Here is a 23,348-nt window from a genome sequence, read left to right as displayed (position 1 = left end):
TGTTTTGCGGAATTATTAAATAAAGACGATTGTTAAACAAATGTTAGTCAGTCTGCCTTTCTGTGGAAAACAACCGCGTGCAGAAGGTTTATATAAAAAACATATATAAAAAAATATTTTTGAAGACTGGGGTAACGGCCAATCAAAAGCTGCTTTGACTCACTAAAAAAAAACAAAAAAAAAACATTTGAATTTAGATTTAATAAAAACCAGTAATTTTAAATGATAATATTTCACAATATTACTGTTTATTACTGCACCCCCTCCAGCAGAACACAGACAAGAAGAAATGAAGGCCAGTCACAAATACACACACTCCCTGAGACAAACGGAGAGAGGTAACACAAACTTCCATTACACTGCTGAGATATTACTTTGGTCTCTGTCACTATGGTTACTGGTAAGTAAATAAAGTCTTGACTCCCGTTGCGTGTTCATTCAGACAGTATTCAAGGCGCTAATGTAAGTTTATTTGCAAATGAAACATTTCAAGATTCAAACCTTTAAGTAAATGTGGTTACCTTGACCTTAACATGTTACTGTACCTGTAGTGTATTATTTCATATCCATGTCTGGATCGTTTCAGCTTTGTGTAACAAAGTGACTGAGGGAAATATGACTCATTTCATGCCACCATGATTTTCCAGTAAGTTTTAAATAACTGCTAAAAGAATTAGGCCTTGTCATTCTGTTACATTTATTTATTCTGCAGACGCTTTTATCCGAAGCGACTTACAAATAAGGAATACAGCAAGCGATTCATCGTGAAGAAGCAAATAAACACAAGTGGTGCTCAAAATACAAAGTTTCAGACATAGCCTAGAGTAGCATAAGCTAGAGTAGGGAGGGATTAAAGGAAAGTGAAAGCATTTTTTTTTTTGAAGAGGTTATGCTCATGGAAGAGATGAGTTTCAGCTGTCTTTTGAATGTTGTCAGTGATTCTGCATTTCAGATGAGGGTGGGGAGATCATTCCACCATCAAGGAACAGTGATGAGAATGTTCTGGAGAGTCATTCCGTGCCTCTCTGTGATGGTACCACGAGTCGTCAATCATTTACCAATCGTAGGTTTCTGGTAGGGATGTAGACTCATAAGAGTGAGTGAAAGTAGGAGGGTGCTGAGCTTGTGGTAGATCTTTAAGCAAACGTCAATGCCTTGAACTTGATGCGAGCAGCGAGTGGTAGCCAATGCAGAGAGATGAAGAGATGTGTGACGTGGGCCCTTTTGGACTCGTTGAAGACAAGACGAGCTGCAGTGTTCTGAATCATTTGTAGAGGTTTGATTGCACAGGATGAAAGTCCAGCCAGAAGAGCATTGCAGTAATCAAGCCAAGAAATGACCAGGGGCCGGATGTACACCCGGTCGTAAGACTAAGTTTAACGTAAAATGCGTAGAATAAATATCTGTTGCACCATCTGGGCGTAGCACACGTCTGAGACTAAGGCCCAATCCCAATTCTATTTTATACCCCTTCGCCTACCCCTTACCCTTGCCCCTTGAAACAGAGTGGCAAGGCGTAGGGGTGAAAATATTCCCCTAAGAAATGGGACACCACTACTACACCGTTACACGTCATTATACGTCGTTGCTAGCGCCTACGTCACAGGAGATGCGCCAATGTTTATCACAAACTTCCAAGATGCCGTCGTCAGCTGTAGTCTTGCGTGAGTTACAGCTATGTTTTTGCATTTTTCTTCTGAAGTTCGCAGAAAACAACGGAGATGACGATATCTTCGACGCCTAATGCTGCGTTCACACCAAACGCGAATAGAGCGTCTGGCGCAAGTGATTTCAATGTTAACGGTGCGTGTCCACTGGCACGGTGCGAGCGGAGCGGAGCGAGCATTTTCAATTCATTCCTATGGAAGTCGTGCTTCACGCTCGCGCAGTGCATTTTGGGATTGACAGCGGACCGGAGAAAGCGTTGAGAGCGATCGAGAGCGTCAAAAGGTTGGGCAGTTTATGCAAATATCAAGCGAAAAACGCGGTCGGCAGCCAATTGCTGTAAGGTTCGGGATGTGACGTCTGTTTTGAGAGTTTAAAAATGTGCAAATTGTGCCAGAGTTTATGCTGGATTTAGTGCGTAAATCATTTTGTTTACAAATTAGACGCTTTGCAGTTGTTATATATATGTTAAAGATTTTATTTTGGATGTGTATATTGTGATTATATTGGCTGGGTTTATAAAAGTTTATAAAATTGAAAGGATCTTTGCTTGGTGCATTTGGAAACAAAGCTTGTCTATTTCTAAATGTAATGTGTTGAAAAAAACTTAGATTAAACACACTCGCAACAGACACACCCCAAAGCGGAGACGTTACAGCGTTGCCAGCGGCACTGAGCGGAGTTTTGCCGCTGTAGTGGACACGCACCGTTAAGACGCGTTTACGCGCATCTGGAGGTCTTGCGGTGCGAATGAGGCGTTTAGCGCGGTGGACGCGAATTCGCCTCATTCGCGCGTCCACTTCGCTTCAAACTTTTGCTTTTTACACGCGTCATATTGTTAACGAACTTTAGCTTTTTTTTTTCACCGTTTATTTGAATAACATGACCGTAAATATGAACACAAGATTGAATGTGACATAAAGAAAATGATTATTGGCAGTCATGTTGCCTCTGTAGCCGGTGTATGCAGGTACATTTCTCATACCCCTTCGTTTGAAGTGTGGTCCCGAAAAATCTTCGTTTCAAGGGCTATCTGGCCCTTCCCCTTACCCCTACTACCCCTACCCCTCCAACCAAAAGAGAATCGAGACAACCCTACCCCTTTACGGGAACGCGCAAAACGGAGACGGAGGGGTAGGGCCGAGGGGTAGGGGCAAGGGGTGAATTGGGATTGAGCCTAAATCTTACGCCTAGTCAAAGGTAGGTGTAAAGTACGAAGTCTTGACTTGTTGGAAAATAAAGATAAATAAAAACGTTGAGACAATGGCGCGTCTAGTATTCAGACTACGCGATCAGCAGGCTTTCCAGCGTGAAAGAGTAATGAGAGACCACGCCAATCCTCTAGATATATATGAAAACAGAGAACTTATTAAATGTTTTCGTTCAGCAGGGTTGAATTGTTAGAATTAATCAATGAGTTATCACCGCAGTTACAACACGTAACAGACAGGAACGGAGCGCTGTCCCCAACACTATAGGTGCTAATTTCTCTTCGATTTTATAACAAAATATGCATATACTTACTGAATAGCTCAATATTTTTTCTTGTTTCACAATCAGAGTAATTTAATTTCCTTTTTTTTTTGGTTCAGCAGTCGTTTTGTCATCTATTTGTTGGAGCCAATAAATTCACATTTGTAACCATAGTAACGCGAACGGCGTCTCAAATATCAGTGCGGTAGAACATGTCAGTGTGTACGCACATTGTCTACGCTAAGCGTAGCTGCGCCTAGTTGTAGTTTTAGATGGTGCAACAGGTGTAAATATTCATCGGAAAGCTTGACATAACCAAGTCCAGCATAGAGCTTACACCCAACTTTTTTACATCCAGCTGGTGCAACCGGTCCCTGGACCTGGACGAGAAGCTGTGTTGCATGCTCAGTTAGGAATGGCATGATCTTCCTAATGTTGTCTACTACAAACCTGCATGACCGAGCTGTCTTAGTTATGTGGTCTTTGAAGGTCAGTTGGTCCTCAAAGATTACTCGAAGATTTCTGACCGGACTTGATGGGAGCCGTATTTTCAGGAAAGACGAGGAGCTCAGTCTTTGCCAGGTTGAGCTGCAGGTGATGTTCTTTCATCCATGCAGAGATGTCCGCCAGACCGCTTGAGATACATGTAGCTACTGTGGTCTGATGTCTAGCTGGTTATTCTGTGGGAGGAAAGATGATACCTGGTTTAAAAACAAGTTTTCGCTATGAAAGGTAGAAGCGAGACAGGTCTATAACTATCTACAAATTACTTATTTAATGGGTTTTTTTTTTAGCAGTGGGGTTACCCGAGCCTGCTTGAATACAGTAGGGAAAACGCCAGCATGGAAAGATGTGTTGATCATGTGTGAGAGTGCTGGTAAAAGTGTAGGAGAGATGGCTTGTGGGTTGAGGGATTGGATCTAGAGGACAGGTGGTAGGATGACTGGAGAGGTGAAGTTTAAATACTTCTGCCTCGGTTTATGGAGAGAAAGATGAGAGAAGATTTCTGGCCGTGGATGTGGAGGTCCTTTGTATGTGGAGCTATGAACTGACTGCTGATGGGTTGTGGTTTTGTTAGAAAAGAAGTTAATGTGGAATAAAAAGTGTCCTTTGGGGTATTCTCATCCAGAGGGAAGTGGGACCTCGCCCATGGGATCTCATCCATGGGTGAGGGAAGAGAAGATGACTGGGAACAGAGGAAAGATGAGAGGGAGAAAGTGAGCACAGGTTTTGCCTTAAAGTAATTGGTAGAGGGGTTGGTGGTGCACAAGTAGCAAGTTGTAGATTAAACGTAATGAAGAAATGATTGGAAATGTGCAGAGGTTTCACCCAAAATGTTGTCTGTGATGCAGTTGCGTGTGTAAAATAGGTCAAGTTGGTTGCCTGATTTGTGAGTACCTGTGGTGATGAGCCGTTTGAGATCAAATGAGGCTAGGAGAGAGAGAAAAGTCAGTAGCATAAGGCTTCACTAGATGAATGTTGAAATCGCCAAAGACTACAAGTGGACTGCCATCCTCAGGGAATGAGGACAGCAGCACATCCAGCTCGTTTACAAAGGTACCCAGTTGACCTTGGGGGCGATAAATTACTACAATTTCTGGATTTTAACAAGAGTTGTAACTGTAATAGCATGACATTCAAAACGAATTGTTATTGCATAGAGAAGAGTGATTTGAGAATTTCCAACTGTTAGAAATGAGAAGACCTGTACCTCCACCCCTCCCAGATTGGCGAGGAGTGTGAGAGAAAGAGAAGTTGTTAGAGAGAGTAGCTATTAGTAGTAAGCTAGTAGTATTAAGAGTAGATTGTGTTGCAAAGGATGGAATGAAGTCAGCTTTGTTAACTGGAGACTGACAATTCCAGAGACCCACAGAAACAGAGAGAAGTGCATTAGAAGAGAAGAAAATTGGACGCAGATTAGCAGTATTGCACTGCCTTCTGCGTGTGATGGTAGAGTGTAGTTGAGAGACAACAGGAATGTACTGAAAGCCCATGTTGAGTATGACACTATAAAGTGGGAAAGATAGTTGAATCAGAAAGGGAAAAGGAAGATGCTTAAGTGCCTTACCGGTGTCCTTGCTCGGTGGAGTTGCGCAGGTAGAGTCGCTGGTTTTCACCCAAGGAGTTGGTCTTCATCCAGGGAGTTGGTCTTCACCCGAGTTTGTACATGCCCTTAAATTTAGCACAGCAAAGCCTATAGTCTGCAAATGGCTGAAATCAAAACTAAGCAACAAAATAGAACCAGGTATTTAAGCCAGTACTTATGCACTCTACAAACTTTGTATCTACTTACGCACTCGCAGCAGTCTCCAGTAGTGACTAATCGCTTTTCCTGACTCTCCTTTGCCTGTTCTCTAATTAGCAATAAGCATAATTCAAATACAACTGGAAACGAAAGTAGAAAATACAGATTACCAGAGTCAAATGAATCTTACCTAGCAGGAAATTATTAACTAGAATTAAACTAAAATTACTGTGATCAAAAAAACCAATAAACACAAACTTGAATCCAATACCAAACACTGATCTGCACATTACAGAGAATTTAAAGTTGTCACAAAGAAAGGATCCAGAGGATTAATTTCTAAACAGTGATAATGTTCCACAGATATTGTAGTTTTAGGTTTTACTTTTTACAAACATAAAATAACGTTACTGTAACATTGCAAAGTGTTTTTTTTACACAACCTAAAAAATAAATGACATGATGAAGCTATGATGACTCTGGAGCGGCGTGTTTCTTCTGGTGAGTCTGAAAGCCCCATTTAAAAGCGAATCTCTCGCCACAGATGGAGCAGCGGTAAGGTGTCTCTCCAGTATGCCATCGCTCATGGATCTTCAGGTCACTTGATCGAGTGAAATTCTTGTCACAATGTGAGCATTTAAAAGGTTTTTCTCCTGTATGAGTCCTCTTGTGTATTTTTAAGTCACTTAGCTTATAAAAACCCTTCCCACAATAACTACAGTGATACGGTCTTTCTCCCGTGTGAACTCTCAGATGAACTTTGAATGAATATGGACTAGCAAAGCTCTTCCCGCAGTAGGAGCACAGGTACGGTTTCTCTCCAGTGTGAATCCTCTCATGGGTTTTCCGGTGAGTTGAATGATGGAAACGTTTCTCGCAGTGTGAACACTGATACGGTTTGAAGTCAGAGTGTATTTTTTTGTGTGCCTTTAGAGCAGTTGTGTTTGTAAAGGTTTTCTCACATTCACTGCACTGAAACGGCCTCTCCTTGGTGTGTGTGAGTAGATGTTTCTTCGGTTTAGATTCCTGGTTGAAGCTCTTCTCACATTGAGTGTACTTGTGCGGACTCTCATTGGTGTGTATGAGTAGATGTTTCTTCAGTTTACATCCCTCTTTGAAGCTCTTCTCACATTGAGGGCACTTGTACGGCCTCTCATTGGAGTGTGTGAGTAGATGGTTCTTCAGAGACGATCCCTGGTTGAAGCTCTTCTCGCATTGAGGGCACTTGTACAGCCTTTTATTGCTGTGTATGAGTTGATGGCACTTCAAACCCCATTCCTGGTTGAAACTCTTTTCACATTGAGGGCACTTGTACGGCCTCTCATTGGTGTGTATGGGTAGATGTTTCTTCAGATGGGATCGCTGGTTGAAGCTCTTCTCACATTGAGTGCACTTGTACGGCCTCTCATTGGTGTGTGTGAGTAGATGGCTCCTCAGACCCGATCTCAGACTGAAGCTCTTCTCACAGTGAGGACATTTGTACGGCTTTTCACCAGTGTGGATTCGCTTATGCATTGAAAGTTGTTGGTTGGTGCGGAAATACTTGTCGCACTCATTGCAGTGGAAAGTCTTTTCGCTGTGTGTCTTTAAATGAGCTCTCATATTCTGAGCAGTGGTGAAAAAATCCTTCCCGCACTGTTCGCAGCGAAACTCCTCCTTCACGCTGTGCTCTTTTGAATGAAGTCTCCTCTCTTTTGAGGTAGAAAAGCTGATGTCGCATCTCTTGCAGGTGAAGTCTTTCTGTTCTGGGTGTTTTCTGTCATTTCCTGCTATATTTTCCTGTTTGCTGAATGTTTTTCCACAGGAGTATCTCTTTCTTGTCTGTCGTTGTTTGGATGTAGAGGCAGTTTCTCCATCAGAAGATGAACCAGCGTCGTCATCTGAAAGGAACATAATGAGCAGGAAATAGACGTTTTTCTGTAAATTCTATATCTGAATTTTGATCAGTAGGGATCCAGAATAACATTTGAGAGGGGATTTTTAATCTTTAATCCCATTCGGACAGGGCTAGTTTTCTAAACTACATTTGAGTTACAATCCTTATCACTCAACGTCTGTGATTTCATGTATCGATTCGGTGCCTGTGTTTATCACGTATGGTGTATATGTCTTTTAGTTAAATATTTATTGATATAATTTTAATTTATTATAAAAAAAAATGGCTGTTTAATAATAAACCCACATAAGTAAGCAGATAAATCTAGACAAATATCTTAACACTGATATTAAAATGGGTATTCATCGCAGTTTCTTAAAATGAAAATGTAAAATTAAAAACTTGAAATTAAATGAAAGCAAGACTAGTGGGATTGGATTTGATGTCTCAGAGGACCGTTGAGTTTGCCGGAAAAACAGTAGGTAATTTGCTCTGGAATTTTCAGAGGTTGTGTGAGAAAAACACAGACATGGCAGATTCAGACAGGATTAGAATAGCAAAATAGCCCCATTCGGACGGTAATTATTTGACCTGTTATTTTTCTTCTATTAAAATTTAGATAAGACTGGGGCATTACTTATTGGACCAAAAACCTGTAAACAGAATCTCTTAGAATACAATTTGTATTTAGAAGGATATACTGTAACTTCATCCTCTTCAGTTAAAGACCTGGGTGTGTTATATTAGACAGCAACTTGTCTTTCGAAAATCATATTTCATGTGTTACATAAAATGCTAAGCTACGGAACATGCTAAAACTTCCACCAGTCGTGTCAAATTAAAGCACCAAATTTCTATGGACAAAATGCATCTAAAAATAGTGGAGAAAACAGAGTGAGCTGTTGCAGGATTTTGCCTAAATATCTATTGTTGGACATTAAATTTAGGTTTAAAAGTCAACATGTAATTCAAGTATTTTATGAGAGTGGTAACTAAAGGGATAACAGCGGGTTGTATTTGAATATAAATAGGGGCTTTCACACTGGATAGTTCTAGGAAGGGTAGGTTCCCCGAGAACTAATAGTTTCCTTAGAAACATTTTCCTGGTTGCATTCGCACCCCAGTAGAAACTCTGAAGTGACTTAAGCCGCGCATGTTGTGGTGACTTATTTTGACGGCGCAGCAGACCTTTATTTTGACTGCACTGAAAACGCCAGCCAGAGCCACAGCGCTCGCATTTTCCGTGTTCGTTAGTTTACGATCTGTCTAACAGTCCTGTCTAATACATTATTAGATAGAACTGTTATACATGGAAAGTAGACAGTAATGAAAAGTTATTAGCGTATGCCGTGTGGATGATGTCCAGTGTTACTAGCTGAACAGAAATACATAATCATGTTTCGCTTGGTCCCCCAAAGTTGCGTTGGATTCTCCTCAGCGTAAAGGTTAAGAGGCCCATTGATTACCGTTTTCCATGTTCGTAGAGTTAGTTTGTGGAGTAAATATACAGGCTATAATCTGTGTGTTTACTGCGGGTGCTGGTGTTTCGCGTGCGTTCAGCCAATCAGCGTCATTAACGTCACGGACAGTTCCTATTGTGCCGAGTAAGGGGCCGTTCACATACCGCAGAGGTGGACAGTAACAAAGTACATTTACTTGAGTACTATACTCAAGTACACTTTTTGAGTATCTGTACTTTACTTGAGTATTATTTTTTCTGGAAACTTTTTACTTTAACTTCACTACATTTGAAAAACAAATATCGTACTTTTTACTCCACTACAATTCTGTCAAGGTCCTTGAGTAGAAAGTAGTAACGTCAGTCAGGGGATGATTTTGGTTGTAGGGGTTGCATTTTGGTTGGAAATGAAAGTTGGGTTGACGTCAGAACCCGACAGATGTTGGTTTCTGACGTCAACCTGATTTTCATTTTCAACCACAATACGTCTGCAATGTTGGAGATTAAATGATAACTGTCGCCAAAATGCAACCTAGGGTCTTTTTGTTAATCTACCAGATCTAGGCAAACTTTCGTTTAAAAGCATAATTAGGATGGAAACGCCACTTTTAAGTTTGACCGTATTTTCGTTTTCGGTCAAATTGCCTTTTGAATGTGTCGAGCCTTCTTAGTGTTTTAAAAATAGCGATTTTTGATGCTATCATAGTCGTGCCCCAAGCACTCCCATTCAAAAGGCCTATAAGGGCCATTCTACAGAATTGGTGCAAAGTCAGAGTTGGAAACATCTTGAAATTTTTTTGTTTTTTCCCACAAATTTTGCATGTATGCAAATTGTATAATATCCAAGGTACGCTTTTCTAGTAATTGTGCAGTTAATTCTCATATTGTATTTTCAGAAAATGCTGGAATATTTTCCTTCTCCCCAAATTTGTCACTACCGAAACACAATATTAAATAATTTATTAAGAAGGCTTATAATGACCTATTAAGATTTTGTTTACATCTACCTTATAAATATATTGTTTTCTATTTTTAAAAAATATTTTTACAAAATATTTTTACTGGTGAAATCAATAAAGATTATAATTTTAATAATATTTTAAGTGTGATTTATGAGATTTGTTGTATTTTGAACCCAATCTTTCTTTGTAGAAGGCATGAAGTTTATCGTACTGATTTCAAAGTTAAGGATTCATTAGTTTGAATATGCATTGAACCAAACACTATCATAACATCTTAGTTGACAATTCAATATACTTTATTTTTGACAAAACATCCCATGTTACGGTAGTGACTGCACATTTTTGGTAGTGACAGTAATGTTTTGGTAGTGACCACAATAATTAGTTTGCCATGGCTGAATCAGACTGTCCACATTTTATGTTAATATAAATAAATAACTATGATGCACATATGCAGTCAGTACATATAGCAGACACACATCTGACAGTAAATATCTTATAAGAACACCTAGAGCTATTCTATACTTTGGGTCTTGAGGTGCAAGTGAGAAGAGGTATGCTCCTAGATTTTTCTTCCCAAAAAAACAACAACTTACAATGTAGACTCAGAACCACTTTGTTTTATTTGCACATTTTAAACATTTTGTTTATGAGTCATTCAGATAAATCTCCAGAACCACTGAACTGTGTGTGTGTGTGTGTGTGTGTGTGTACATAAAACATTAATTTCAGAATAATTTTCCTCATTCAGATAAATCTCCAGAACCACTGAACTGTGTGTGTGTGTGTGTGTGTGTGTGTGTGTGTGTGTGTGTGTGTGTGTGTGTGTACTGGTGTCTGATCACCCTCACTGGAAGTACTAGGTGGTGTGGAAGCCCTGCAAAATGTCTCCACCTCTTTTTGTCTTTTCACCATCATCCTGTGTCTTTTCCTCCATGCTTTTCTGACATCTCTTTGCTCCTTGTCAGGTAATTCACTGATACTCTTCAACTTTCCTTCTTCCCTTCGTTTCTTATTTCTTTCTCTTTCTTTCCTTAAGTATTCCTCGTACTTCACTGGGTCTTCCCTCAACCTTTGTTTGTATTCTCTCTGTCTCTCTGTTGTAGTTTTTCTATTTTTTTTAGGCATGTTGGTGTTTTATGTCATTCTCCCTGTCAAGTTAATCATATAAATTAACATTACTGACAACAACCTTACACCTAAGCTAGTATCATGGACTGCAACCTTAAGTAATTGTAACCTCATTACATTACAGAATTTTAACAGAATATTGCATACTAAAACACTACTAAAACATACTACAGTAGTAATTATTTGCATAACTGTACTAAAATGTAGTTTATTCCTCCAAATAAAGGATTATGTGTTCCCTTTTGTCACTACCAAAACAATGTCACAACCGAAACTTCAAGAAAATGTTTCGGTTGTGACTGTTTTGGTAGTGACAATTTTAGATACTTTTGAGCCTAGCTCGAAGATGCTAATCAGCACATGGTTAGCAATCACTGGTCAGAACAGTTGAACACATATAACAACTAAATTTTATGGAATAACATCCCAAAAAAAATTCTCAATAGCAGAAAAAATGAGTTTGGTAGTGACATTCCTTAAAGTTACACACAGATTTTTAGACTTTAGAACACATTTACCTCAAAATGATGGGATCAATCTACTCACCATATAGCACATGAGAGAGAGGGACACAGGAATATTTCCTGATCAAAAATGTAGGAGTGTGGTTAAAATCAGTCTCAGCCAATGGACTACAACATTCACTGTTTTGGTAGTGACATGAAAATGCGGGACATGTTTTTTTTGATAAAGTTTCATGATTTAAAAATAAAATATAAAATAAATATTTTTTTAACTTCATTTTTTAAAAAAAAACAAAAATATTTTTTTTAAAACAAGAATGGAAAAATTTGCAAATTTTTTTTCAATATCATTTTCACAAGTTGAAATTTAGGGGTTAGGGTTTGGGACAGCCACCTCCTAATTGAAAGTAGCCCATAAATTATGATTTTATATATATAAAGCTTACTGATATCTTAAATATTATTGTGGGTTTCAATAGATAATTGAAGGATCTTAGTAAACATCTAAGATTTTAATAATTAAATGCTTTTCAAATGTGTTTTTTGGATGAGGGACAGCAGTTTGCACCAATTCTGTAGAATGGCCCATAAAATAAGGTCTATCTTAAAAGTGGCGTTTCCATCCTAATTATGCTTTTAAACGAAAGTTCGCCTCGGGTAGATTCACAAAAAGATGTGGTTGCATTTTGGCGACAGTTATCCTTTAACGTCAATCTGAAGTTGGATTCTGACATCAACCCGATTTTCATTTTCAACGTTGGGTTTGGTCTTCTAAATGCGAATTTTGTAATTTTTTTGGTGCACACTAGCTTATAGATAACAGTAAGGCTGAGATATATTCATACTAAAAGCCAAAAAAATGTAAATAGGGCACTATTTGAGGGAACAGCCATTTGGGTGTCCGAAACCATTGTGGACGTTATTGAGTGACTTATTCAATCTCACATTCAATCCCACTACTGGAACTGTGTTCTAGAAATAAATGTGATATTGATATGAGGGTAGGCAGGCATAGATTCAGAGGCATAAGGTACTGTAAGTATTACGTAGAACAATGCAACAATAATAAAACAATGCATTGACATTTACTTTAGATACTTAAGTACTTTTAAAAACGAGTACTTCTGTACTTTTACTTAAGTAAATATCAGTCTTTACAACTTTTACTTGTAACAGAGTAATATTTGACTAGTAGGATCTGTACTTTCACTCAAGTAAGGAAGTTGTGTACTTTGTCCACCTCATATCGCATTTAAAAACACGTAGAAGGCACGGCTGTGTCGCTGTCTCCTTTCCTAACCGCTTGCGCTCCCGTGACGTATGTCAGTCTAATAAAAGATCACTTGTGCTTAGCGTTCATGTAAACACTACATTCGGATTCATCAATCGGAATAAATTCAGTCCGATTGAAACAGAAGTTGTGCATGTAAACGTAGCCACTGTGATATTTTACACACATGCAGCTCACAATGTGCCGTTCTCAGGGTGGCAAATTGGCAAAATTCATAAAAAAAGCTGCTACACAGAACATGCATAATATATTTACAATTAAATAATAGTAATTCTGTTAATTCAGTATATGATTAAACATACCTGAAGGAACAAAGTCATCAACAACATCATTCTGATCTTCATCTTCATCATTCTGATCTTCATCTTCATAATTATCATCATCATTCTGATCTTCATCCTCCTCCTCAAGGCTCTGTTGTTGTTCCTCTGCTGTGGTTTCTTCTCCTCGTCTCTCTATCAGGTTCCTGCAGTCCTCCAGTTTGACGGAGCACATCTTCATCTGCTGTTCTCCAGCGTTACAGTCAGAGGTTTGATCAGCGGATCCATGATCCTGAGCGTCAGTATAACACAGTAAAGTGAGGCTGAGCTCTGAGTCCTGTGTGTCTCTGGATCTCCAGACTGAATCCTGAGTCCCATCAGTCACACACACTGAAACCTTCTCCAGATCCTGACAAACACATCATAGATCAACACAAATAAACTACAACCTGTTGATATTAGCCTCATTACTCAGCAGTTATCTCTAGTGCAGTGGTTCTCAACTCCAGTCCTCAGGACCCGCTGCTCTGCACATTTTGTATGTCTCTCTTATCTGACACACTCAGTTCAGTTCATGGAGTCTCTCCTAATGAGCTGATGATCTGATTCAGGTGTGCTAAATAAGGGAGACATACAAAATGTGCAGAGCAGTGGGTCCCGAGGACTGGAGTTGAGAACCATTGCTCTAGTGGTTATATTGGTGATTTGTTTGCATATTTTGCTGCTGGCTTAATTTGAGATGTGTATAAGAAGTGAGAAGCTAACAAAACTTTGGTTTGATTGAGCTGAAGGATAAAATGATTCGAGCTGCTCAAACCTCTCTGTTGGGTTTGTCTCCTCTTTCTCTCAGCTTTGCCTCCAGCGACGCCACCTCTTTCTTCAGCTGACAGATTTCAGTGATGAAATCCTCAATATCCAGCATGGACAGATCTGTTCCTACTGATTTACAGCAGATCACATCCATCTGCGCTCTCATGGTCAACATCTGAAGACAAACACAACACAATTATTACAAGAGCATTTGTAATGAACTGACACGTGATTTAAACTCAAAATATTTTGGAGAATATTCAGAAATGTTTATTTCAGATGTAAAATTGTATGAGGGTTTATGTATAGTTTCAGTATTGAGCCAGTACAAGAATAACAACAAGCCAGGAATATTTTCAAATATGACATTATTACATGTATAACTCATATATTAAGATATTATCAGATTTCTACTAATTTCTTCAGAAAACGTGAAAAATGTAAAAGCATCTAGTAGGGTAGAGTGGGGGAAAACGCCCCCCTGGGGTAAAACGCCCCCCACCTATTTTTCCCAAAATAACCACTAAAAGTAGTCAATATAGGTTTTTACTGTTGCTATGCACTACGTTGATAACGGGGATATACAAATCTCTATGGAGAAGCTGACACCAGCGACATATTTGAAGAGAAGAGGATTACATGGTAAATGCTATAATTTTCAGATATTAGTAAATAAGTGTTTAAGAGAATATTGTTCTGCAGGATATCGCAGTGATGTATGATAGATGAATAGTGAAGTCTGTAGTTTGAGATCATATGTTATTTATAAGGAATATAATTATATAAAAAAAATTAAACATTTTTTAAAAAAGTCATAGCTTGTGGGGTAAAACGCCCCCTACGCTGAGGGGTAAAACGCCCCCCTGGGAGCATAGTTTCTCTCTATCATAATTACTATAATAAAATATTTCTGTCTATCAAATCCTTTGTTTTACACTTAATGCAGTATAACTAGGTGGTAAAATCAAAATATTTGAACAAAACATGAAAAAATTACCTCAAGTGAACATTAACTAGCTAGCTTGCTAGCAAAGTTAGCTCACTGATGGAAGGTAGTTAAATTTGGCTATTTTGGACATTGCTGAAATAAATATTAATATATATACATGTTTATACATTACTTGCCTTTTACTTTTAGAGATTAAAAACTATTGTCTGTTAATTTTGCTGTTGATCTATCAAGCAAACTGGTTTGTAAGAAAGGGGGCATTTTACCCCACCTTGGGGGGCGTTTTACCCCACCGCTGGGGCAAAACGCCCCCTTTGTACAAAAATATTTTCAGTCAAAATGCTAATTAATTATGAAGGCTAAGCAATTTTTATATTTGGTGAATAACTCCTGCCATAGTCACTCAAAACCGGGATGGCAATTCTAGTCACATTTATGTTTTGTTTCACTGTAATGTCACATTTTCCTTAAGGGGGGCGTTTTCCCCCACTCTACCCTACTAAAAATTAGCCATTGTGTTAGTATTGTTTACTACCAATACCATGGTTAAAAAATGGTTACTTTAATGAAACACAGGACATTTGTTATGTTACTCTAGTAAAACCAAGGTTATTTTTCAGGCAAGTGGACGAGGAAAAGCTTCAGTTAAACTCACTGAAAACTAGGACAAAAACAACAAGAAGCAAATAGGTAAAACGCATAAACAATGTAAAACTGACCAAACACCTACCGTCTGGGCGCTCCAGTCCAGTCGTCTTTCTTTAGTTTCTTCAGTGGTTATACCGGTAGACTACATCGTCACAGCGCCTCCTACAGTACGAGCGATGAAGTAAAAGAGAGTCTACACCAAACCTATTTTCCTTTATATAAAATACCATTGTATTGCAGTGCCGTTTCCAAGAGACTAATATACTATCATAACTTTATGTGATTATTATAAAGACGATTGATGAACGAATGTTAGTCAGCCGGTAATCGAAATGAACGTTAATTTTTGAATGACTTGAGTTCGCGGCTTTACGCGGCCAGTCAGCCAGTAAATCGAAATTACCGTTAATGTTTGAATTACGCGAGTTCGCGGCATTCTGTGAAAGCGCGCGCAGATCAGAGGCGCACTGTAGAGGTAGATACATGTTCCAGACGCTCTCTGTTTGAAATAAATGCTGTTCTTCACTTCTGTTGTTGAATCCTAAATAAAACGCTTTGTCATTTTCTACACTTTATTAAGCAGCACAAGCATTTTCAACTGCGATAATAATAAGAAAGATTTCTTGAGCAGCAGATAAGCATACTAGAAAGATTTCTGAAGGGTCAAGTGACATTGAAGATGGGAACGGCCAATCAAAACGCAGCTTTGACTCACTGAAAAAAAAAAAAAAAAATTTGAATAGTTTCAATGAGAAAACAGTGATTTAAAATTAGAATATTTCCCAGTATCATGTTGATATTCACCATCAGCAAATTAACCATCACCTTCACCATCCTAAAGTCTCCAGGGTCCATCTTCATCATGCACTGCCTCCTGACCAAACCAGTACTTGAACTCAGACAAACGCAAATGCACTAAAAAGGGAAACACAGTATTGGAGTAGCTTTCAGACCACATTTGAAAGCTCTTTTCAAATTCTAGTCACATTGACAGACTTTAGACTCTCAGTATAAATTCTGGTTCAAATTTCTCTGGCCAAGGGCCATTTAAGACATGAAGTGACAGTATTACTGCAATGTTGCCCCCCTCAGGTTAGAGATCAGTACTGCACGCTAAATGGAAGGATCTGCTCACAAAAGAAATATTCAGCATTTCAAATTTCATAATGGACATTTTTTGTATCTTTTGGAGAAACACGTTTTTAGCTGTTATTTTGTACTTGATTTGTCATGTACAGTGCAACAATATGTTACTGTACCTGTCGTGTATTATAGCATATCCATGTCTGGATCGTTTCAGCTTTCTGCAAAAAGAATTAGGCCTCGTCAATCTGTTAGTGTGATTAAATACCCCATAAACACCGACTTTAATCCAATATCAGACACTGATCTGCACATTACAGTGAATTTAAAGTTGTCACAAAGAAATACAGATTTTCATCCAGAGGATTAATTTCTACACAATAAATGACGTTCGAGAGATATTCTTCTTTAAGGTTTACATTTTAAAACCATAAAATATGTTCCAGTATCTCAGACAGCACGTGATGCCGATATACATATACTGTAAACACAGAATTACAGTATTTGAAAATATCTGTCTTGGCAAGTATTCACGCAAACATTATCTGTCATGTCTTAAATTAAGGTTTGGTTTACTGTCTGGGAAAAACATCTGATGTGTAACATTATATTAGATCCGTACAGAACAGTAGGTCTTAATATATAGGCTGTCTGTTTCATTAGTGTTAATCAAACAATTGTGGTATCATCAGGAAAAAAGGTTGAATATATATATTTTTTGACTTTGTGTGTGCCAAATTTGGTGTTATTAGGGATTTTAAGGTATGGTTACTTGGTGATTTTGTTTTGGAACCTTCAAAAAACTAACTCGAATTTCCTCAAATTGACTTTGCTGACGCTGTCGGCTTCAAACAGGTGTAGCTCAGGCATTTTTTTGTCTAACTCCAACAAATCATATATCAGTTTGATATATATAAAAGTTTTTTTAATTAAGAATGTGAAAATAACAATAACAATATTTTTTAATTTTGCTCATTGCAACTAATTGTGCCAGCACGGGTCACACATAATGACATGATGAAGCTATGATGATTTTAAAACAGCATGTTTCTTCTGGTGAGTCTGAAAACCCCATTTAAAAGCGAATCTCTCGCCACAGATGGAGCAGCGGTAAGGTTTCTCTCCTGTATGCCATCGCTCATGGATCTTCAGATCGCTTGATCGAGCAAAAGTCTTGTCACAATGTGAGCATTTAAAAGGTCTTTCTCCCGTATGAGTCCTCTTGTGTATTTTTAGGTCACTTGGCTTGTAAAAACTCTTCCCACAATCACCACAGTGATACGGTCTTTCTCCAGTGTGAACTCTCATATGAATTCTGAAAGAAAATGGACTAGCAAAGCTCTTCCCGCAGTAGGAGCACAGGTACGGTTTCTCTCCGGTGTGAATCCTCTCATGGGTTTTCCGGTGAGTCGAATGATGGAAACGTTTCTCACAGTGTGAACACTGATACGGTTTGACATCAGAGTGTATTTTTTGGTGTAACTTTAGAGATTTTGACTTTGTAAAGGTTTTCTCACATTCACTGCACTGGTATGGCCTCTCATTGCTGTGCATGAGTAGATGTTTCTTCAGACTGGTTTCGTATTTCATGCTCTTCTTACAGTGAGGGCACTTGTACAGGCTATCATCGGTGTGAATGAGTATATGTTCCCTCAAATTAGATCCCTCTTTGAAGCTCTTTTCGCAGTGAGGGCACTGATATGGACTCTCATTGCTGTGTGCGAGTAGATGGCTCTTCGGGTACGGCTTCTTTTTGGTGTGAATGAATAGATGTTTCCTCAGATTAGATCCATCTCTGAAGCTCTTCTCACATTGAGGGCACTGATACGGTCTCTCGTTGGTGTGAATGCGTAGATGGCTCTTCAGATGGGGTCCCTGGTTGAAGCTCTTCTCGCAGTGAGGACACTTGTACGGCCTCTCATTGGTGTGTGTGAGTAAATGGCTCTTCAGAATGGCTTTCTTTTTGAAGCTCTTCTCACATTCACTGCACTTGTACGGCCTCTCATTGCTGTGCACGAGTAGATGGTTCTTAAGAATCGATCCCTGGGTGAAGCTCTTCTCACAGTGAGGGCACTGGTACAGCTTTTCCTCCCTGTCCATATGAGTCGCCTTATGACGGTAGAAACTAGAAGAGGAATTACATTTTTTCCCACACTGATCACAATGAAACTCTTTCTTCTTGTGCTCTTTTGAATGACGTCTCTTCTCTTCTGAGGTTGTAAAGCTGATGTCACATATCTTGCAGGTGAAGTGTTTCTGTTCTGTGTGTTTCCTCTTACGTCTCACTAAATGTTCCTGTTTGCAGAATGTTTTTCCACAGTCGGTCACTGTCTGTCGCTGTTTGGATGTAGAGGCAGTTTCTCCATCAGAAGATGAACCAGCGTCGTCATCTGAAAGGAACATAATGGGCATAAAATAAATGCCTAGAGCTGAACAATCAGTCAAAATCTAAAATTGTGATATGTCTTAGTGCGGTTTTTAAACTGGGGACATCAGAGACTTATGTTACATCTTATAAAAAGGGGCATTATACCACCCCTAGACCTGCCAACCTTGAAATTATTTTTTTTAGAATGCTAGACACACCCAAACACATGCCTATCTTCATAAATCTAGTTTTGACCAAAAAAATTGAATTCGACCCAAATCCAAAACTTCACTGGCAATGCACTGCAATATACAGTGAAAGTCCAAAGTTTCAATACTGCTCAACACCATTTTTTATTCATGATTAATATTGCATTGCATATAATGTGTGCTGGTCACCTAGTCTAGTCTAAAATGAACACAGAGGCGTCACCAGGTTTTTGCGTAGTTTAGAGTGAAAAATCGTAAAATCACAGCATTTGCAGAGTGTGTATGTGAAGTTTCAACTCAAAATGATGAAAAGATGATGTGGCTTTCTAAGTTTACTTATTTGTTTCAGTGTATCCCGCTGACACCACCAAAAACCTTTTTCAAGGAAATAAATTCCATAATTACATCTTTCATTTGGGCTGGAAAAAGAATAAAAATAAATCTATTGTTTTGCTCCAAACGGGAAGGAGGGTTAAACCTCCCTAATATGGAACTGTATCAGATAGCAGCCCAGATGTTTTATATTGATCGTATTATTAATAATACTAATGAAGACCCATGGCTGGTTATCTATTAACTACAACCAAATTGTTTATTATCCATCTTGTTCTCCAAGAAAAAAGTAAAGACTGATAACTTTGTTGTCAACAGTACATTAAATATGTGGAAAAAACCAAGCAGATTTTAGGGATGGAGATCGGTACTCCAACACATATTAAGATTTGGAACAATCCATCTGTTAAAATTCAAGGTACTAAATTAATGTGGAAAACTTGGATGAATGGAGGTATCGAAACATTATCAGATATTACTAGTTCAAATAATATATCCTCATTTGATACGCTGAAAGATAAATTTAAATTAAAAGATTCAGAGATATTTAAATGCAGTTAAAAAACTGGGTTAAAGAGAACTGTGATATAGTGAATGATGTTCCGGGAAAGATAAAGACCCTTTTGGAACAAAGTAAGAAAAAGAAAAGATGTATAAGTGTTATGTATGATTATCTCAATAATGTCGTAATCAATTGTAATCTGCTAAGTAAAATATATGAAGATTGGGACAGAGATATAAAGGACTTCAATGCTAAAACAAAATGGAAGGAGTGCTTAAATCTAACATATAAAGCCACAACCAATGAAAATCTTAGATTGATTCAATATAAATGAATGACTAGAATTTATTATAGTAGGGACAAAATTCATAAGTTTGATGCACCCCCCCCCCCCCCCCCCCCCGGATAATTTCTTATAGCATGTTAAAATTTTCCCTTTTTGAGGGTGAGCAAACACATTGTCCCTTTAAATGGAAATGAGCTGCTGCGGCAGTGGACAAATTATGTAAATGAACACCAGGAACACAGACTATCACAGCAAGCCTAGAAGAAACATACCTGACAGAACAAAGTCATCATCATCAACATCCTCAATCTCATCTTCATCCTCCTCATGGCTCTGTTGTTGTTCCTCTGCTGTGGTTTCTTCTCCTCGTCTCTCTATCAGGTTCCTGCAGTCCTCCAGTTTGACGGAGCACATCTTCATCTGCTGTTCTCCAGCGTTACAGTCAGAGGTTTGATCAGCGGATCCATGATCCTGAGCGTCAGAATAACACAGTAAAGATATGTACAGGCTGCTGCACATCACTGAAAACACTAAAAGCACTCGTAGTGGAAATTGGTTATTTTGTGTTTTCTGAGCAATTCTGTTCTCCCGGGTTGAAAAGCAAAGTCGAAGAGTCTGACGTAGAAGCATGCATCGCAGTCAGTGTGTGATTGGCTGCTTGGGTTGAAGAGGCACGATTCTATGTCATCTGGTTCTGACCGCTTCTCTGCATTTATCCATGAGAATTTACTCTTTTAAATTGTCTACAAGCTGTTTTACTGATGTCTTTCCGCCATTTAAACAATGATTGAGTGATTACACAGCATTTAATACGTTTCAGTAAGTTGTACTGTATCTTTCAACATACCTTAAGATGTTCATTCAGGTTTATTATGAAGAGATGATCGCTTTCACTCGCACTGCTGCTTAAACTGAGGCGCCTATATAGTGAAGGGGGCAGATTCTGGAATCCACTGCCAATTCAATGTATATCTAATGATGAGTGATTATAATCAAGGTATTAATCAATATTTTTCCTTCTTAATCTCAAATGAGTTGAATGACTTCTCTAAGCTCATGAGGTTTTACTAATTTGTAAAAGTTACCAGTGTGATTCCTGAAATGTTCTTTTCATGTATTCTCTATTGTCTGTATTTGATATCTGAGAGGTGACTGAGGGTCTAGCCCATGCCAGGAATGCAGTAACAGTGCTTGGTCATTTAGCCCGGCTTCCAGAAATGAAATATGGACTCGTTTTGTTTGACAAGGTCTTCAACGTGTTAAAATATCTGTTTTTCTAGCTCACCATGACGACTATAGGTCACAAGGGTCTTTGGAACCAATAGTTTAAGTGACCATTTCTTACTTAAAGTATTTTCTTTCCTGTGTTAGATTTAAGTGTCCTTTCATTGAGAGAAAGAAGAGAAAGTGAAAGAAGACGTTTTGAGAAGAGTCTCTTGTTTATCGTTAGAGCCCGACCAAATCCAACCTTGAAGAAGCTGTGTGTCGGTGTGTGTGTTAGTCTTCTTGGTTACAGGTTAAGGAACAAGTGGCATTATTAAAGATGGACTGACTTGTTTTCTTCGACATGTTGACGACTAGAAACGCAGATCTGCGACCTAGAAGGTCACAAAGTGCCTAAATCCAGGATCTGAGTGTCAGCCGCATAATCAATAGAGATATGCTTCAGTCTACCTGTCCATGTGTGGAAATTTACTATGTTTATCTATTACTTAGCCAATCAGAAACATTCAACCTAAAGTAATGACGTAGCTCAGACCTTAGTGAAGGATATAATTGCTGTGATCTTTGTAACTGTAAGCGGGGTGGCCTATGAACTCTTTGTGAGTCTTGAAAGCTGAATTCTGCCTGATGAAACTACAAACTATCTTCAGTAAAAAAAATAAAAATCTTCAATTGACTGCACTCCTGACTCCGGGTCTCATTCATCATATCTGGTTCTGGGTCTTTAACTGTACTATCCCTTACAGTTAAGTGATCCGTGTCTCAACATAAAAAAATAAGTGTCAAAACGGCATTTATTGTTTGAATTTCGTGATTAAATGGACATCATTTGAAAAATGTCACTTTGTTTCTTATCGAAAGTTACAATACATGGAGCTTATTGCGATTGTTGGTGGATAATTGTGGTTGGGCTATAGCGTTGTATTTGTCTCGTAAACATAAAAAAACACATTCACGAAACGAAAACATGTACTGTTACATGCCTATTTACTATTTAATCAAATGTCAAGGAAGAAAAATTTGTTTTGTGCCATAAGGTAAATTGAGGTCAACCTTAACAATGGCCCATGGATGGGCGGGGCAGCAGAGGGCGGGGCGCATTCAGTACGCCATGAGAGTATTGCGATACATACCGTGAGTGTTGTATTGCAGTTTTTCAGTGCGGTTTGAATATCGTTACACCCCTAATTAAGCATGAGATCGCATTACAGTAGAGTTCAAATCATGTAACATGCGGAGCGTGTTTGAGAGCGGTTTCTGCACGGAACGCACGCAATGCAGATCAAACATCATATACGGACTGGAGAAAGTGTGCGGGGGGGTGGGCATGACACTTTAATCTTTACACTTTAATAAGATGTGCATAAGAAGTGAAGCTAACTAAACTTTGGTTTGATTAAGCCGAAGGATGAAATGATGAGATGCTCAAACCTCTCATTTACAGCAGATCACATCCATCTGCACTTTCATGGTCAACATCTGAAGACAAACATAACATCATTATTACGAGAAGCATTCATTATGGACTGACACTGATTTAAATTCAAAATTATTGTTTACATACGAATGTACAAGAACAGAACTACATAGAACTGACTTACAGAAGTTAACATTTCATTTCTGAGAATATTCTGAATTATTTATTTCAGATGTAAATGGGTTTATGGGTTTAAATTCTAATATTGAGCCAGCACAGAGCAGGAATGTTATGTAATACTTTTTTTTACCATGGTAACTATAAATTAAACATGCTATTTATGGTAAAACTGTGGTCATACAAATGGTAATCAAACGGCCAAACACCATGGTTACTACACTTTTACTATAATAAAACAATGGTAAATTTTCGTAAGGGATTAATTTTCATACGTTGAGGGCGACGAAAAGCATCATTAATAAATTAGAGAGTAAAATAACAGCAAGCACATCAACAGCTAAATCAAGAATAATGTAAAAAAAGATTAAACACTAACCGTCTGAGAGCTCCAGTCTCTTTTCTTCTGTGGTTTTACCGGCGGATAACGTCACAGCGCCTCCTACAGTAGCCTACGAGCGATGGACTAAAAGAGTAGAGGCTTCACCTGTCTATGGGCTTCACCAAACCCACCCT

General features: G+C 38.5%; 2 protein-coding genes across 8 annotated transcripts; both read right to left on the bottom strand.

The window, feature by feature from the left end:
- Positions 1–14: 14 nt before the first annotated feature.
- LOC311286352 (uncharacterized protein) lies at positions 15–15,387 on the bottom strand. 6 transcript variants are annotated; one of them, XR_014626542.1, is made up of 7 exons: positions 15,316–15,387; positions 13,644–13,811; positions 12,869–13,235; positions 5,432–7,263; positions 5,207–5,310; positions 4,537–4,569; positions 15–3,818 (listed from the first exon to the last, which is right to left on the bottom strand). XR_014626542.1 is itself a non-coding variant. In XM_084402532.1 (4 exons), the coding sequence occupies exons 2-4, from the start codon at positions 13,809–13,811 to the stop codon at positions 5,852–5,854; spliced, it is 1,947 nt and encodes a 648-aa protein (XP_084258658.1). In that variant the 5' UTR covers positions 15,316–15,387; the 3' UTR covers positions 15–5,851. The 6 variants fall into 6 exon arrangements, 1 of the variants encoding a protein (XP_084258658.1); XR_014626539.1 differs by having other exon boundaries at positions 5,207–7,263; XR_014626541.1 differs by lacking the exon at positions 4,537–4,569 and having other exon boundaries at positions 5,207–5,339.
- Positions 15,388–15,612: 225 nt separating this feature from the next.
- LOC311286363 (uncharacterized protein) lies at positions 15,613–23,348 on the bottom strand. Of its 2 annotated transcripts, XM_084402557.1 has the most exons (5): positions 23,212–23,348; positions 22,670–22,717; positions 20,287–20,485; positions 16,493–18,706; positions 15,613–16,148 (listed from the first exon to the last, which is right to left on the bottom strand). In XM_084402557.1, exons 3-4 carry the CDS (start codon positions 20,432–20,434, stop codon positions 17,340–17,342), a joined length of 1,515 nt encoding a protein of 504 aa, XP_084258683.1. In that variant the 5' UTR covers positions 20,435–20,485; positions 22,670–22,717; positions 23,212–23,348; the 3' UTR covers positions 15,613–16,148; positions 16,493–17,339. The 2 variants fall into 2 exon arrangements, with proteins under 2 accessions (XP_084258683.1, XP_084258682.1); XM_084402556.1 differs by lacking the exons at positions 22,670–22,717; positions 23,212–23,348 and having other exon boundaries at positions 20,287–22,640.

The sequence above is a fragment of the Rutilus rutilus genome (genome assembly GCF_951802725.1).
Source record: "Rutilus rutilus genome assembly, chromosome: 2".
Lineage (NCBI taxonomy): Eukaryota > Metazoa > Chordata > Actinopteri > Cypriniformes > Leuciscidae > Rutilus > Rutilus rutilus.
This window is presented reverse-complemented; position numbering and strand designations above follow the sequence as displayed.

Coding starts and splice junctions, on each gene's coding strand:
- LOC311286352 (XM_084402532.1), bottom strand. CDS start 13,811: ATGTTGACCATGAGAGCGCAGATGGATGTGATCTGCTGTAAATCAGTA. Junction 13,236..13,643: donor GAGACAAACCCAACAGAGAG/GTTTGAGCAGCT, acceptor TGTGTTTGTCAG/GATCTGGAGAAGGTTTCAGT. Junction 7,264..12,868: donor TGATGACTTTGTTCCTTCAG/GTATGTTTAATC, acceptor TGTTCCTTTCAG/ATGACGACGCTGGTTCATCT.
- LOC311286363 (XM_084402556.1), bottom strand. CDS start 20,644: ATGCTTCTACGTCAGACTCTTCGACTTTGCTTTTCAACCCGGGAGAAC. Junction 18,707..20,286: donor TGATGACTTTGTTCTGTCAG/GTATGTTTCTTC, acceptor TGTTCCTTTCAG/ATGACGACGCTGGTTCATCT.